General features: G+C 56.4%; 2 protein-coding genes across 7 annotated transcripts in view; one reads left to right on the top strand and one right to left on the bottom strand.

Moving 5' to 3' along the window:
- The first annotated feature begins 194 nt into the window (after window positions 1–194).
- LOC112971014 (isocitrate dehydrogenase [NAD] subunit beta, mitochondrial-like) lies at window positions 195–10,939 on the top strand. 6 transcript variants are annotated; one of them, XM_026076034.1, is made up of 12 exons: window positions 195–914; window positions 2,885–2,983; window positions 3,381–3,501; window positions 3,947–4,007; window positions 4,492–4,624; window positions 5,101–5,234; window positions 5,714–5,816; window positions 6,355–6,501; window positions 6,638–6,732; window positions 6,907–6,967; window positions 7,416–7,497; window positions 9,727–10,939. In XM_026076034.1, exons 2-12 carry the CDS (start codon window positions 2,924–2,926, stop codon window positions 10,923–10,925), a joined length of 2,196 nt encoding a protein of 731 aa, XP_025931819.1. In that variant the 5' UTR covers window positions 195–914; window positions 2,885–2,923; the 3' UTR covers window positions 10,926–10,939. The 6 variants fall into 6 exon arrangements, 5 of the variants coding, with proteins under 5 accessions (XP_025931819.1, XP_025931810.1, XP_025931843.1 ...); XM_026076025.1 differs by lacking the exon at window positions 195–914 and adding an exon at window positions 948–2,524; XR_003255234.1 differs by lacking the exon at window positions 195–914 and adding an exon at window positions 1,568–2,524 and having other exon boundaries at window positions 7,416–7,775; window positions 9,727–9,800.
- The window catches only part of NOP56 (NOP56 ribonucleoprotein), a 4,804-nt gene continuing 3,545 nt past the window's right edge, over window positions 10,817–12,075 (bottom strand). Inside the window, exons 10-11 of the mRNA XM_026076069.1 lie at window positions 11,800–12,033; window positions 10,817–11,162 (exon numbers count right to left, since the gene is read on the bottom strand). Of these exons, the coding sequence (XP_025931854.1) occupies window positions 10,977–11,162; window positions 11,800–12,033 (420 nt within the window). The 3' untranslated portion in view covers window positions 10,817–10,976. The remainder of the gene's footprint in view (window positions 11,163–11,799; window positions 12,034–12,075) is intronic.

Here is a 12,075-nt window from a genome sequence, read left to right as displayed (position 1 = left end):
GGGGGGGGTAATGTTGGGCTGGGGGCACCCTGCCAGCTCCCAGGGTCTCATCCTTCTCCCCTGCCACCTCCTGTCGCAGGGTCTCCTGTGTGCCCAGAGCATCGGCGCATGGAGGGGCCTGGGTGCCTCCGCTGCCCTCCAGCAGATCCCGCGGGCCAAGGTGAGAGAGGGGAGCTCGGCGCCCCCCCCCTCAGATCCCCCTCTGCGGGGCTGCCTCCCCCCGGCCCCGCAGTCAGGCCCCTGCGCTCAGTGCGGGATGCTGGGCATGTACTGCCGTGCCGGCTCTGCAGCACCGAGCCGGAGCGGGTTGGTGGGTTAGAGCACATCTCTGCGGCCAGGTTTTGCACTATTGAGGCTTTGGGACTCGGAGAAAGCAGCATGTCACCAGCACAGCAGTGGGAAGAGGGACACGATTCCCTGGCTACCTCTCCCTATCCGCCCGGCCCCTGGCACTCTGAGCAGGAGCCAGTGTGGGAATCGTGCAGGATCAAGGATGTGTGGCAGCGATGCCGCAGCTGGGAGGCAGTGTGGATGGAAGCATGGTACTGCTTCGGCTTTATCGCTGTGTCTGGTGTGTGCTGTAACGTTTTGCACTTCCCCGTGAAGGTGCTGAGCTTGCTGTGGCAAAGAACCGAGTCACTGTTGCTTGGGAGTGTGGAGAAGAAGCTTATAACACATAAATGTTGAAGGCTAAGCAAGGCAAAGAAAAGCACTTCTAAGTTCCTTTTTGGGGTGGAAAAACTCTTGCTATTTTTAGGCTATGGCTGTGAGTGCTTGTGGCCTGCGAGGTTGAGGTCACGAGGAGGCCAGAGAAGATTCATCCTCAGAAGGACTTATGTGTAGACAGAGGACACAGAAAGCCATAGCAAGACCACTGTCACCACCTAAAATTACGGAGACACAGGACTGTGTCYGTGAGTGGGATTGGGCTTGCTTTGTTCAGGACTTTTCTGCATCTCATGGGTGTGCTTAGAAAGCAGCGTGCTTCCCCTCCCGGCCGTCTGCTCCCCCTGTAGGCTCCCAGCTTGGTGAAAGCAGCATTTCTCACTCTCTGACTAGCATGTTCTGAGACTTTGCTCCCTCATTCCTGGCAGTTCTGGCTCTTCTCCCTCTCTGGCTCACCTGCACGTAAAGGTTTGCTGGCAGGATTATGCTGACAAGCATTTCTCTACTGGTATAGCTAAAACGACTAGCCCTGAGTGCAGTACTATGGTAGTGGAAGCCTTTTTGGTCTAGTTCTTACCATTTAATCCTAACTTTAATAGATTTAGATATARTAATTAACCTAAAAATAATATAGGAAATAATATATGATAATTATYAGAGATTGAATAAAGTAAAAGCAAGTAGTAGCTTAGCACATATGAACATCTTTTAGGCTTTATGATCAGGAAATGAGAACTGTGATGGAGAGACAAGGTGTTGCTTTCTACGGGTGTAAGGATAGAAGAAACAGCTGGAGTGCCACCTCCTGGATTAACGTAATGTTTATTCTGTTTAGACTGATGCATAGTGCTCATGTCTGGTTCCCTTATATAAGTTAAGATGTCTTATATTATTATTTAAGACACTAAAAGGAAGGGTTCAGCACTGAGATTGCATTCTTCTGACCCTGAACCTGGGCTCATGCAGAAATTCCCTCTGCAGATGCTTTGGCCCTTCTTGAAACTTAGTTGCTGAATAGTAGGTAAGTGTTTCTGCCCTGCAACTTAATTCCATGGTTGTGTTCAATGAAATACTCAAAATCAAAAGTGAAGACTAACTAGCCCTCCTTCTTACACTTGCTTTTTCATTTTACACCATTTGACCATTTGCCTACACTTCATATCACTGAAGTACATGCGTTTTCCATGTCATATGGCATTACTTTTAATTTACTCATTTTATTGCATGATTGAATTGTTAAGTGAAGTTCTTCTTGTCTCTCACTGTGAATACCCAGTCTCTGAGTCTGGTTCTGTGAAATCTGATGTCTGGAGGTCAATTTTGTCCAGGGAATTACTGGCTAGAGAAAAAGGGGATTAGTAAAAGAACTGTGTAAAAATAGGAGCCAGCTAAGATGGGAAAACAGGCAGTATCAAAAGACAAGCTATTGATTTGGCAGTGGATTGCTAGTAGAACGTCTCARAGATTATCTTTGAGAATGATTTTGCTTAAGACTTCTATCCTCGAGAGAAAAATGTGGATATATCATGATAAAATACATATTTAATAAAAAGTTGCAAGACTGTGTCAGTACAGCAGAAGGATGAAACTGTCACACGGGGAGGACTTAGATGGCCCTGAGGACATGAAGTAGAAATGAGAGAAAATGTAATAATGCAAGATTCTGCACTTAGCTTCTAGTAACAAGAATTTCTGTTGTGCAGAGGGAGAGATCATAACTGGAAATGTTATGGAGGAAATGGCCTTTAGGTTACTACTGAATCACAGCATTTTGGGTTCCTCTCCTGTGCAGTGTGTTCACGACCAAACATCGTCCTCAGATCTGGGAAAGGAAGCAGTTCTAATGCCGTCGTGCAAGGTACTCGCAGGGCTTCGTCCGTAACGCAGGGTGCAGGTCTCATTCCCCGTGCTCGAGGCGGAGCAGGAGCAGAGACTATGAGAGAAGACTACGAGCGAGGCATGTTTAGCCTGGTAACGTGAAAGCTGGCAGGGGTTATGCTTGCTTTCAGCAGGTGCCCTGAAGCAGTGGACGTACATAGGAAAGAGGAACAGGAGGGCTCTCTAGGTTAAAGCTCAGCACTAGTACAGCAGTAAATGTGTGTTGTGGATGTGGATATTCTCCTTCCTGTAGTTTGCTGCTTGCAGGTTAGGGGACCTATCTGAATTATGAGTCTGGGCATGCCACCGAAGGTCTAACTGTTYTCTGTTTTCTGTGCAGTCAGAAAATGCGAAGTCTGAGGGCACRTTCCAGGTCACCATGCTGCCCGGAGATGGGGTGGGCCCAGAGCTCATGCACGCAGTCAAGGAAGTGTTCAAGGTAACRGCTCCTGCTTCCCCTTGAGACTGGGTGAAGGATGGAGAATGGAGGAGTAGCAGTTGCAGAATTGCTTGAAAATGTTTTTCATTCTGAGACCCTCCAAAAACCAACTTGTGTGTTTCCTCTAGAGCATGAGAATGTTGAAGGTAACAGAAAATATGTCATTATTCAGTTAGAATTAAGTTAGAAGAAGCAACCCAGAGGTCCAGGTTCAGCATGTCATGAGTTCAGTACCCTGTTCTCCCTGAGGAGACAGTCTGGCTGGTTTAAGGTTTCGTGTCCCAACTCTCCGAGCCATTCAGTCAGTGAGCCCTTTGCCGGGCGTGTGTGTGTGTTAGTTATAAGTGAGTCTCTGATCTGACTGGACGATGATCCTTTTCTTGCATCTCTCATGCAGGCTGCCAGCGTGCCTGTGATCTTTGATGAGCATCACCTGAGTGAGGTGCAGAACATGGCATCAGAAGAAAAACTGGATGAGGTGGTTGATTCTATGAAGGAAAGTAAAGTGGCCCTTATCGGTAAGGAGTTACATTAGCTCTCTCTTCAGCAAAGCAGAACTCTCTACTCTGCCTTAAGGAAATGTTGCCTTATCTCAAACCCCGTTAGATGCTTTCAGAGTGCAGGAACTTCTGTGGTCTAGGTCCTGGAGAAGGAAATATGGTCTCTTTAAGCTAAGAGACAAATTGCCGCTGCTTAGTTTACTTAGCTTATCAGAGAGGAAGCTATTTCCAGTTTCTGCTTTTTGAAACAGGCTCTCATAGTAAGTGGCCCAGGGAAACCAAGGAACCCATCTGGKTCCCATGCAGTGAGAGATCAGTCCCCGTGCTTGGGTGAGGTTCTGCCAAAACAACCCATCTCTGATGCTGGCTGTCCTGTGGTCTGGGTTCAGGCAATGTTCTTGGTAGCTGTTGGTGGGCTCTGTACTGTGCGCCTTACTCCTTCTGCTCAACCTCGTCCCTGCAGGGAAGATCCACACCCCCATGGATTACAAGGGAGAGCTGGCTTCTTACGACATGAGACTCAGGTAAGCTCAGTCCCCTGCTCAACTGTCAGTGCTGAGYACCGACACATCAGTCGCTGGAGAAACCATACTGCACTTAGTCGTGGTATTCTGCCGCTGAACCATGGGTTGAGGGAAGCAAGTCCAGGACAGGTGTGATAATCATGTGTTATGAGGAAGCAAAAGCTTCTGAGAAACTGTCAGTGGCCAGAATCTGCCTCTCTTAATTGCGATTGACTGTGTGTTTTCTTTGGGATCCTGGAGATCCAAAAGAGGGGTGTGGATGGATGGAAAATGGACAGTGGTGACCTGCCTTGACAGAGCATTGTAGAAGCCATGCTTGGAGGTGTGATTGGCTTATGGTCCATGAGAAAGTAGATAGATACGGGAGGACATCTTAAGAGGTGGAGAACTGTGCACCGTCATGTTACCCCAGCACTTGCAGTGAAGAGTATCTGCCCCAGAAATAGCTCATGATGAAATGCTGACCCTGCTGCTGCTTTTGCAGGCGCAAATTAGACTTGTTTGCCAATGTTGTCCATGTGAAGAGCTTRCCAGGCTATAAAACACGCCACAACAACTTGGACCTCGTGATCATTCGTGAGCAGACGGAGGGGGARTACAGCTCTCTGGAACACGAGGTAAGGGAGCCTCCCTCCAGCACGTGGGCGCTCTGGTGCRGGGTCACTGCTGGGCTCGGTGTCTGTATCAGAGCTCACTGTTGAAGGACAAGGAAACTCGCCCAGGATTTGGAGCTTCCTTGCTGTTGGGGGCCCTGTCCAGCGTTATGGCTGGAGCAGAACTTAGGAAGCAAGTGACAGTAACGGACATAGGAAACAGGATGAAGAGTGCTTACATGACCTGAATACACAGAGACCCCAAGGAGGGTGGTGAGGGGCTGCCTTAGGGGCGATGCCAGAAAAAGGCAAACGAGGACTGGGTGTTAAGGAACCTCTTGATGGGAGATGTTCCAGCATTAGGCAAAGACTCCTCGTCTCTGTCTCAAAGCACGTGAACTGTCAGAGTGGTGTGGGGCAGCGAGGTAGAAAAACGGTGAGGCAGGGCACTGGGCTGCATGACGCATGCCGTGGCTGCTCACGCTCCCTTTTGTGTCCAGAGTGCAAAGGGAGTCATCGAGTGCCTGAAGATCATCACCCGGGCCAAGTCGCAGCGCATTGCCAAGTTTGCCTTTGACTACGCCACCAAAAAAGGGCGCTCCAAAGTCACGGCTGTGCACAAAGCCAACATTATGTGAGTGCCACAAGAGCGGGTTTCGGGGGGTATCTGCTGATTATGCTGAGACACACAGCTACTGTCACATCTCAGACCTTGTTGCGCTCTCAGCTTTTGATCCCGATCAGAGCAATACTAGCCTGATCCCAGACAGGCTAGAGTTTCCCGGGCACTAGTGGTTTTTTTTTTCCCTGTTTATGGTCTCATCTCTGGCATGAGCATAGCTGAGGCCTGAAGGTCAGCTGCATCGTGAAGGCTGTCAGCTGAGAAGGGGGAAAGCTCTGGCACTGAAAGCTGCTCCTTCATTGCTCCCCTTAGGCCCAGACTTCACTGTCTGTTTGGCTTTGGGTGTGCAGTGGTGTGAGGTGCTCTAGGCTTGCCTGCCTTCGCGGGCCCTGTGGTGGTGGGACACCAATTGCTATCGGATCACTTGGTTCTGTAGTGGTTCTGCTGCTGTCCTGGTGAGCAGACCTGTTAATGTGCTGCTTGTCTCTCAGGAAACTAGGCGACGGGCTGTTCCTGCAGTGCTGTGAAGAAGTGGCAGAACTGTATCCCAAGATCAAATTTGACACCATGATAATTGACAACTGCTGCATGCAGGTGAGGACCTGGTCTCCCTGCCTTACCCCTGTCCCAGATTCCTGCTGTACCTGCTGCTGAGCCCTTTGAGTGAGGGGATAAAGAACGGTTTAAAACATGAAAAGCTAYGGCTGCTCTAGAGCTTCCTGACAGCTCACAAAGTTCTTGTTGTTCATCCCTTTCTCCTAAGCTGGGGTTTGCTCCTTGAACAAACTGGAAACCATTGGCCTTCTCCCTGCTCTGCTCCAGCCAGAAGCAGGAGCTGCAGGTATTGAGGCCATCACGGACATTTAAAGCTGTCTGATTTGGGCTTGCAAAACTCCGCCAGGGAAGTTAGTCTGTGGCAGCTGCCTGTGATCCCCTTTTGAACAGGGCTCCCTGCTGTCACTTGAGTGCAATCTGGGGATGTTTTCAGACATGGGACATTCTGCTGCTCCAGCTGGTTCACCTGGCACTGCCCTGTCCTGAAGGCTGTCAGGCTCCCTGCTGTGCGTGTGCCAGCCCGTGTTGGGCAGGACTGGTGCGCAAGGCCTCACTTCCTCCTGTTCCCTCTGCGCAGCTGGTGCAGAACCCCTACCAGTTTGATGTCCTGGTCATGCCGAACCTCTACGGGAACATCATTGATAACCTGGCGGCTGGCTTGGTGGGCGGCGCYGGCGTGGTTCCCGGCGAGAGCTACAGCGCGGAGTACGCCGTGTTCGAGATGGTGAGGAGTCTCCTCCCTGCTCTCGGCTCCCTGGAGTCTGTCGCTTTGCCCCTTGTCGGCTCGCTGGGTTATCCAGGGAGCTGCTCGGGACGGGAGCGTGGAACGCGGTCCCTCACTGTGGCTTCTCCTCCCGCAGGGTGCCCGCCACCCGTTTGCCCAGGCCGTGGGCAGGAACATTGCTAATCCCACCGCCATGCTGCTCTCGGCTGCCAACATGTTGCGACACCTCAAGTAGGTGCCTCCGGTGGGCGCGCGGTGGGATGAGGAGGGGATGCCCTCCGCGGTGCCCGGAGGGCAGCGCTGCCTCGGCCTTGCTTTGGGCCGCAGACACGTCTGAGGGGCGGGCGGGRGGGCTCGCAGGCTGCTGTACGGAGGAAGTGACCGTGGTGGCTTTCCTTTTTCTAGCTTAGAATTTCACTCCAATTTGATTGCGGATGCGGTGAAGAAGGTGATCAAAGTCGGAAAAGTGAGTACTGGGCAACCGGCCTTGTTGCTTCTCTGTAGCCTCTGTAGGAGCGTTCGTGGGTAGAAAAGCTCCGTGTTCTCCCTTACGGACAAGTGCGAGCCTCGGACACAGGTGCTGTCTCAGCACCTCCACACCTATTTCCAGCCCAGTGAACAGCTCAGGAACCTGTGCGCTTGCGGCTGTTGCTTTATTCAGTCCCTCTCTGCTTGTCTCAGGGGATTGCTGCTGCTGCTGCTGCTGCTGCTGTTCTGAGTGGTGTTTGCTGGCTAGGGGAGGCCTGGCAGGGCTGGGGATGTCAGACGGCCTCTTTCTAGCTTGCAGCCCGGCTGGGGTCTTTGGCAGGGTGCGTAGAGGGAAGCTGCTCTCCTCTCCCTTCTCGTAATCATTTTGCTTGGTTCACGACCACCTTTCTCCCTTGTTTCTCCCCTTCCCTGTGTTGGATTTTTAGGTTCGGACACGGGACTTGGGCGGTTACTGCACCACTTCTGACTTCGTGAAGTCTGTGATTGACAACCTGCACCCCCACTATGGTGTCTAGGAACCCCGCTCGCCCGTGGGGAGTTCTGGGACTTCACTGCACCCTGCAGCACCTTTCTGTAGCTTAAAACCTGAAAGAGCTTCCTCCCCCCCCCTCCCCTTGCTGGCACAGCTCTGGGCTGCTGGGATCCCCTGGTGCCTCCAGGGAGGCTCTTCCTCTTCCCTGCCCCAGAGATCCCAGTAACCTTCCAGAGTCGTGGCCAGTGCGAATTGCCAGAGGGACAGAGACCAGGTCTCCCTCCAGGAGTGAGGACGCCTGGGTGCACCTCTGGTTTGTTTAGGTGGCGTTTCCACTTTGCCCTCCGTGAGATGACTGTAGTGCTGGTCTCGGGCCGTGAGCGTSTGCTGGGATGACTCGGAGCTGAGCAGGCAGTGCTCAGAGCGTCCCCGGGCAGGCAGTTCCCAGGGATATCGAGGCCAGTGCGGTCCATGGTTGCTGTAGGAGCCTTCCCTGACCACAGAGGCTTTAGCAATAGGACYGCAGGGCTGAGGACTTGCATCCAGAAATACTTGCTCAGAATGAGAGGCCCCTCTCTGGGAGCAGGAAAAGTCCACATAGCACAAGGAGGCTTTAAAACTCCTGCCCGGGGGAGCTGGTGCAGGACAGGGGTTGCTCTGTTCCCCTCCCTAGTAGGAGTTTGTCCTGTGGCTTTCCGAGATCAGGAGCAAGGCTGGGGAGAGCTGAGCCCCGGCCTGAGCAGGGACCCTGGCATGCAACCTGCTCGCAGGGCCTTGCAGGCCCCCTGCGGCTTTGGGGACCAGTCTTGTGTGTCAGTGCGGCCCCGGGAGGTCTCTGGCTGTGCGGGGCCAGGCTGAGCCGGTGCCGTGCTCCCCGGGGGCAGAAAGGCCTGGCCCCAGAGCAGGGGGCTGCGGTGGGGCTGGCCGAACCTCCGCTCCCCTCCCCGCAGCACAGCTTGCTCCTTGCCCAATGCTGCAGCAGCCTGGAGGGCAGCGCGGGGGGTTGCAGACGTGCTGGTGGGACCACTAGAAGCTCTGCAGGTGCAGTGCTGCGGGCGCCTGCCCTGCTGTCGCAGGGTGCTGTGAGGGTTGGGGGACGATGAGGGGGAAACATATTTATTACAGTATTTTGTATTCGTGTTTGCAAATAAAGGGTCCAGCATGCCCCCCACCCCCACCCCCATCCCGGGCCTTGTTCTAGGGCTCTCAGCGGCCGCCTGTGCCCCACAGCGCGGTGGTGAGGGTCGGGGCTAGGTCGAGGCTTGGCACTGTAGTGCGGCTGCACCAGCCCTGTGCCRCTGTGGCCAGCAGGACGGGCGCGCGGAGGCAGCTGCCGCTGGAGCCGTGCTGCTCGGTCTGGCCRTGCTGCTCCTGCCCTGCGCAGGGCCGGAAGAGGGGCTGTGTGTTACCGCGTCCCTCTGCAAGGCAAGGGCCGGGGCAGGGGTGCAGGGAGGGCGCGGGCTGGGGGCTCAGCACCGCTCCCAGGGTCACGCTCATCACAGGCAGCCGTCGCTGCGGCCAGGCCGTGCTCGCCRCCTCCAGCCTGCTGGGTCAGGAGAGCCCAGGGCGCTGCGCTGCCAGGGGAGGCAGCGGGCAGCTGTGATGTTACGGCACTGATCCCCTGCCGGCTTTTACCAAAACCTGCCGGGAAGCAGCAGCTGGCAGAGGGAGCCTGACTCGGCTACTGCAGCCCTTGTTCTTGCAGTTGCTAACAGCCCTTTGCTCTAGGGTTGGTTTGTTTTTTAATCTGCAGCCTCTGTCCTTGCTCRGTGGCACCACTTTAGCAGAGCACCACCGCGCCCACGGTAGCTGTTCGCTGCCGGCGCTCCCACACGTGTGTGCATGTGCGCTCGGCCCTGCGAGGGAWGAGGCACATCCCGGGCAGGCAGCGGAGCTCGTGCTGGAACCGGGGCAGGCGGCTGCACCAGCCCTGACCAGGCTGCTGAACCCAGAGCTGCCCCTGGCAGGGGCTGCCACCGCCAGCCTTCGCTTCAGAGGTGGCCGGGACTGCTGGAGGGGGCATAACCCACCTCCTCCCAGGGACCGGGGGGGCCCCTGGAGTCTCCCACAACCTGGAGCAGCTGCTTGTGGCGGGGCGCCCTCTCCCCTCCCTGCGGCCCAGGGACACCGGAGCTGGGGACGCTCCGAGCAGGGGGCTGTGACAGGCCTCAGGGGGCCCCATCCTGCTGCCACCCAGCCCCACAGCCCAGGTCCCGCCGCAGGGGCCGCTTTCCCGCCTTGCTAACGCTCCGCTCTTGTTGCAGGTGCGCACAGCGGACATGGGGGGCTACGCCACRTCCCTGGATTTCACCCAAGCCGTGATAGCTGCCCTGGATGCCTAAGGCCCCTCTTCTCTTCTCCGGCTCCGGCAGCCCAGGTGCTCTCGCTTTGCCTGCGTAGTAACTTATTRCTTCCCAGCAGCGCTGCTGCCCCCAGCCTGCCCTCGCACCTAATAAAGCAGCCTCTGCCCCACCGCGGAGGTTTCTGCCGTGAGTACTTTGAACAGAGATGGGGATCCTGCGCGTTCAGCCCCAGGCASGGGTGCTGCACCTCCCCAATCCTGCCTGCCCCATCCTGGTCCTCCCTCTGCCTCCACTGCCCCTTCCCAGCGCAGCAGCACCTGCCTCACTTGTGTCCACGCTGTGAACCCACCTCCTTCCCGTGGCAGTGGGAGCCTCACTCACACAGCAGCTGGAGCACTGCTGCTGGCTCCACAGGAGGTGCCCCTGCCTCCCCCTCGGCACCCTGCGCCCCACCAGCGCTGCTGCCCCACGTCGCTGCCCCGCTCCCTGCGGGCAGCCAGCAGAGCTGGGCTGGGAGGATGGCGGTGGCAGAGCGAAGGTGCCGCCATCGTGCTGCTCCGTGCAGCCCCAGGGCCRGAAGGGGGGGACAGCACACGGTCACATCTTGTGCCTGCAGCAGAGGATGCAAAACTGGGGCCTCCTGGCCGCCAACCCCTCTCCCAGGCGGCTTCACGTGCTTTCACCCCCATCTGCGGCAGCAAAACACAAAACAGAAGAGGATCAACAACAGCCTCAACCATTTATTGAGGTTCAGTCACRCTGTGAGCAGTGTCCTTGCCCCCTGCCCCGCTCTGAGCGGGGTCCAGGGCTCTGCCCGCACCGCGTGGGCTGCAGGCGTTGCCACAGCGGCAGACGTCCCCCCGACTGCGGCAAAGCCACGCCGCAACCCTGAGCCACCCCCACGGGGATGGGCCGAGGGGCCTCGCAGGCAGCCCCGGGAGCCAACGCTGTGTCGAAGGTACAAGGAAGCTCAAGCATTCAGGCGCTGCCCCAGAGGACGTGCGCGGCCTGGCCTGGTCATGGGGCAAACGAACTCACCCGGGACACGAGGTACCAAAATTCATTTAATGGCGGCCGCCCCGCTGAGTTACATTCTAGGACATGCAGCTGCCATGAAATGCTGGACACAAGACGACAAGCCATCTACAAAGCTGCGCTGAGCGAACCACCACTGCTAYGCACAGGCCCTGCTCCAGCTCCTCCTCGCTTCCCTAATCCTCCTCCACATCCTTGGCCTTTTTCTTCTTCTTTTTGTCCAGCTGAACAGTCTCTCCTGATAGTTTCCTCTTCTTCTTGGGCAAGGCCTCTTCCTCCAGGCCATTCTCCTCCGGCTCTGAGGCAGCCTCCAGCTGCTGCTTCTTTTTCTTCTTCTTTTTCTTGAGCTCTGTCTCATTTTCCTAAGGGAAATGGGAGCCTGTGAGAGCCCTACCCACCCCAGGAGGTGCTGAGTCCCCGTGCCGCGCTGACCAGGCTGCAGCTGCCAGGGCCGCGCCTGGGAGCGAGCCGGGGTCACAGCACAGAACTGAGTGCTCTGCGCTAGGCCCGGAGCAGGGAAGCCCACGGACTGCAGCCATCTGTAAGAYGCAGCACCCAAAAGCAAAGCAGGCCGAGTCTCAGGGCTCGGCCAGACACCAGGTGCCCACGCGAGTCCTGCCCCCTTAACGGCTGTTGCCGAAGCCAGTTCAACCTCTCCAGCCTCGATTCTTCCTTCTGCCTGCCTCGATCCCAGGGCAGGGTCACCCCAAAAGCAAGGGGACACCAAGGCTGATCCCCTCCGTGCCACAACTGAACGCCGAGGGCTAGCAACGGGCGTTCAGCTGTGACAGGCTAGGAATGAGCCCCAGGACCGGCCAGCGCTGTCCCAGCCCAGCCCGGCCAGTCAGGAAAAGCAGGAACAGCGCCAGCCCCAGCACCGCTGCTTCGCCTGCGTCGCCATCAGCCAAGCGCACAACGGGGCCAAGGCTGGGCACGGCCACCCCCGTCGCGGTGCCCCTTCCGCAGGGGTCTCCCACCCTGAGCGGCCCCTGCCCTCACCTCTGTCTCCAGCACCGAGTTCTCCATCTCCTCCGCAGCCGCGGCCAGCGCCTCCAGCCGCCGCTTCTCCCGCTTCTTCTTCTTCTTTTCTTTCTTCTCCTGCTTCTTCTTGACTTCTGCCACCACCTCGTTGGCCTGCCGAGGGGCAGAGGCAGCTCCGTCAGCACCAAGGGAGGCGCCCAGCCCAGAACGCATCCCCGCTCCGCCCATCCCCATGGCACCCGTCGGATCAGCCTCATTAAATCAGTTTTTTTTTTGCCTCCAGCGGTGGGTCAG

This window comes from Apteryx rowi, unplaced genomic scaffold, assembly GCF_003343035.1.
Source record: "Apteryx rowi isolate R43461 unplaced genomic scaffold, aptRow1 scaffold_1101, whole genome shotgun sequence".
Classification (NCBI taxonomy): domain Eukaryota; kingdom Metazoa; phylum Chordata; class Aves; order Apterygiformes; family Apterygidae; genus Apteryx; species Apteryx rowi.
The sequence above is the reverse complement of the archived record's forward strand: the minus strand, read 5'-3'. Positions and strand labels throughout refer to the sequence as shown.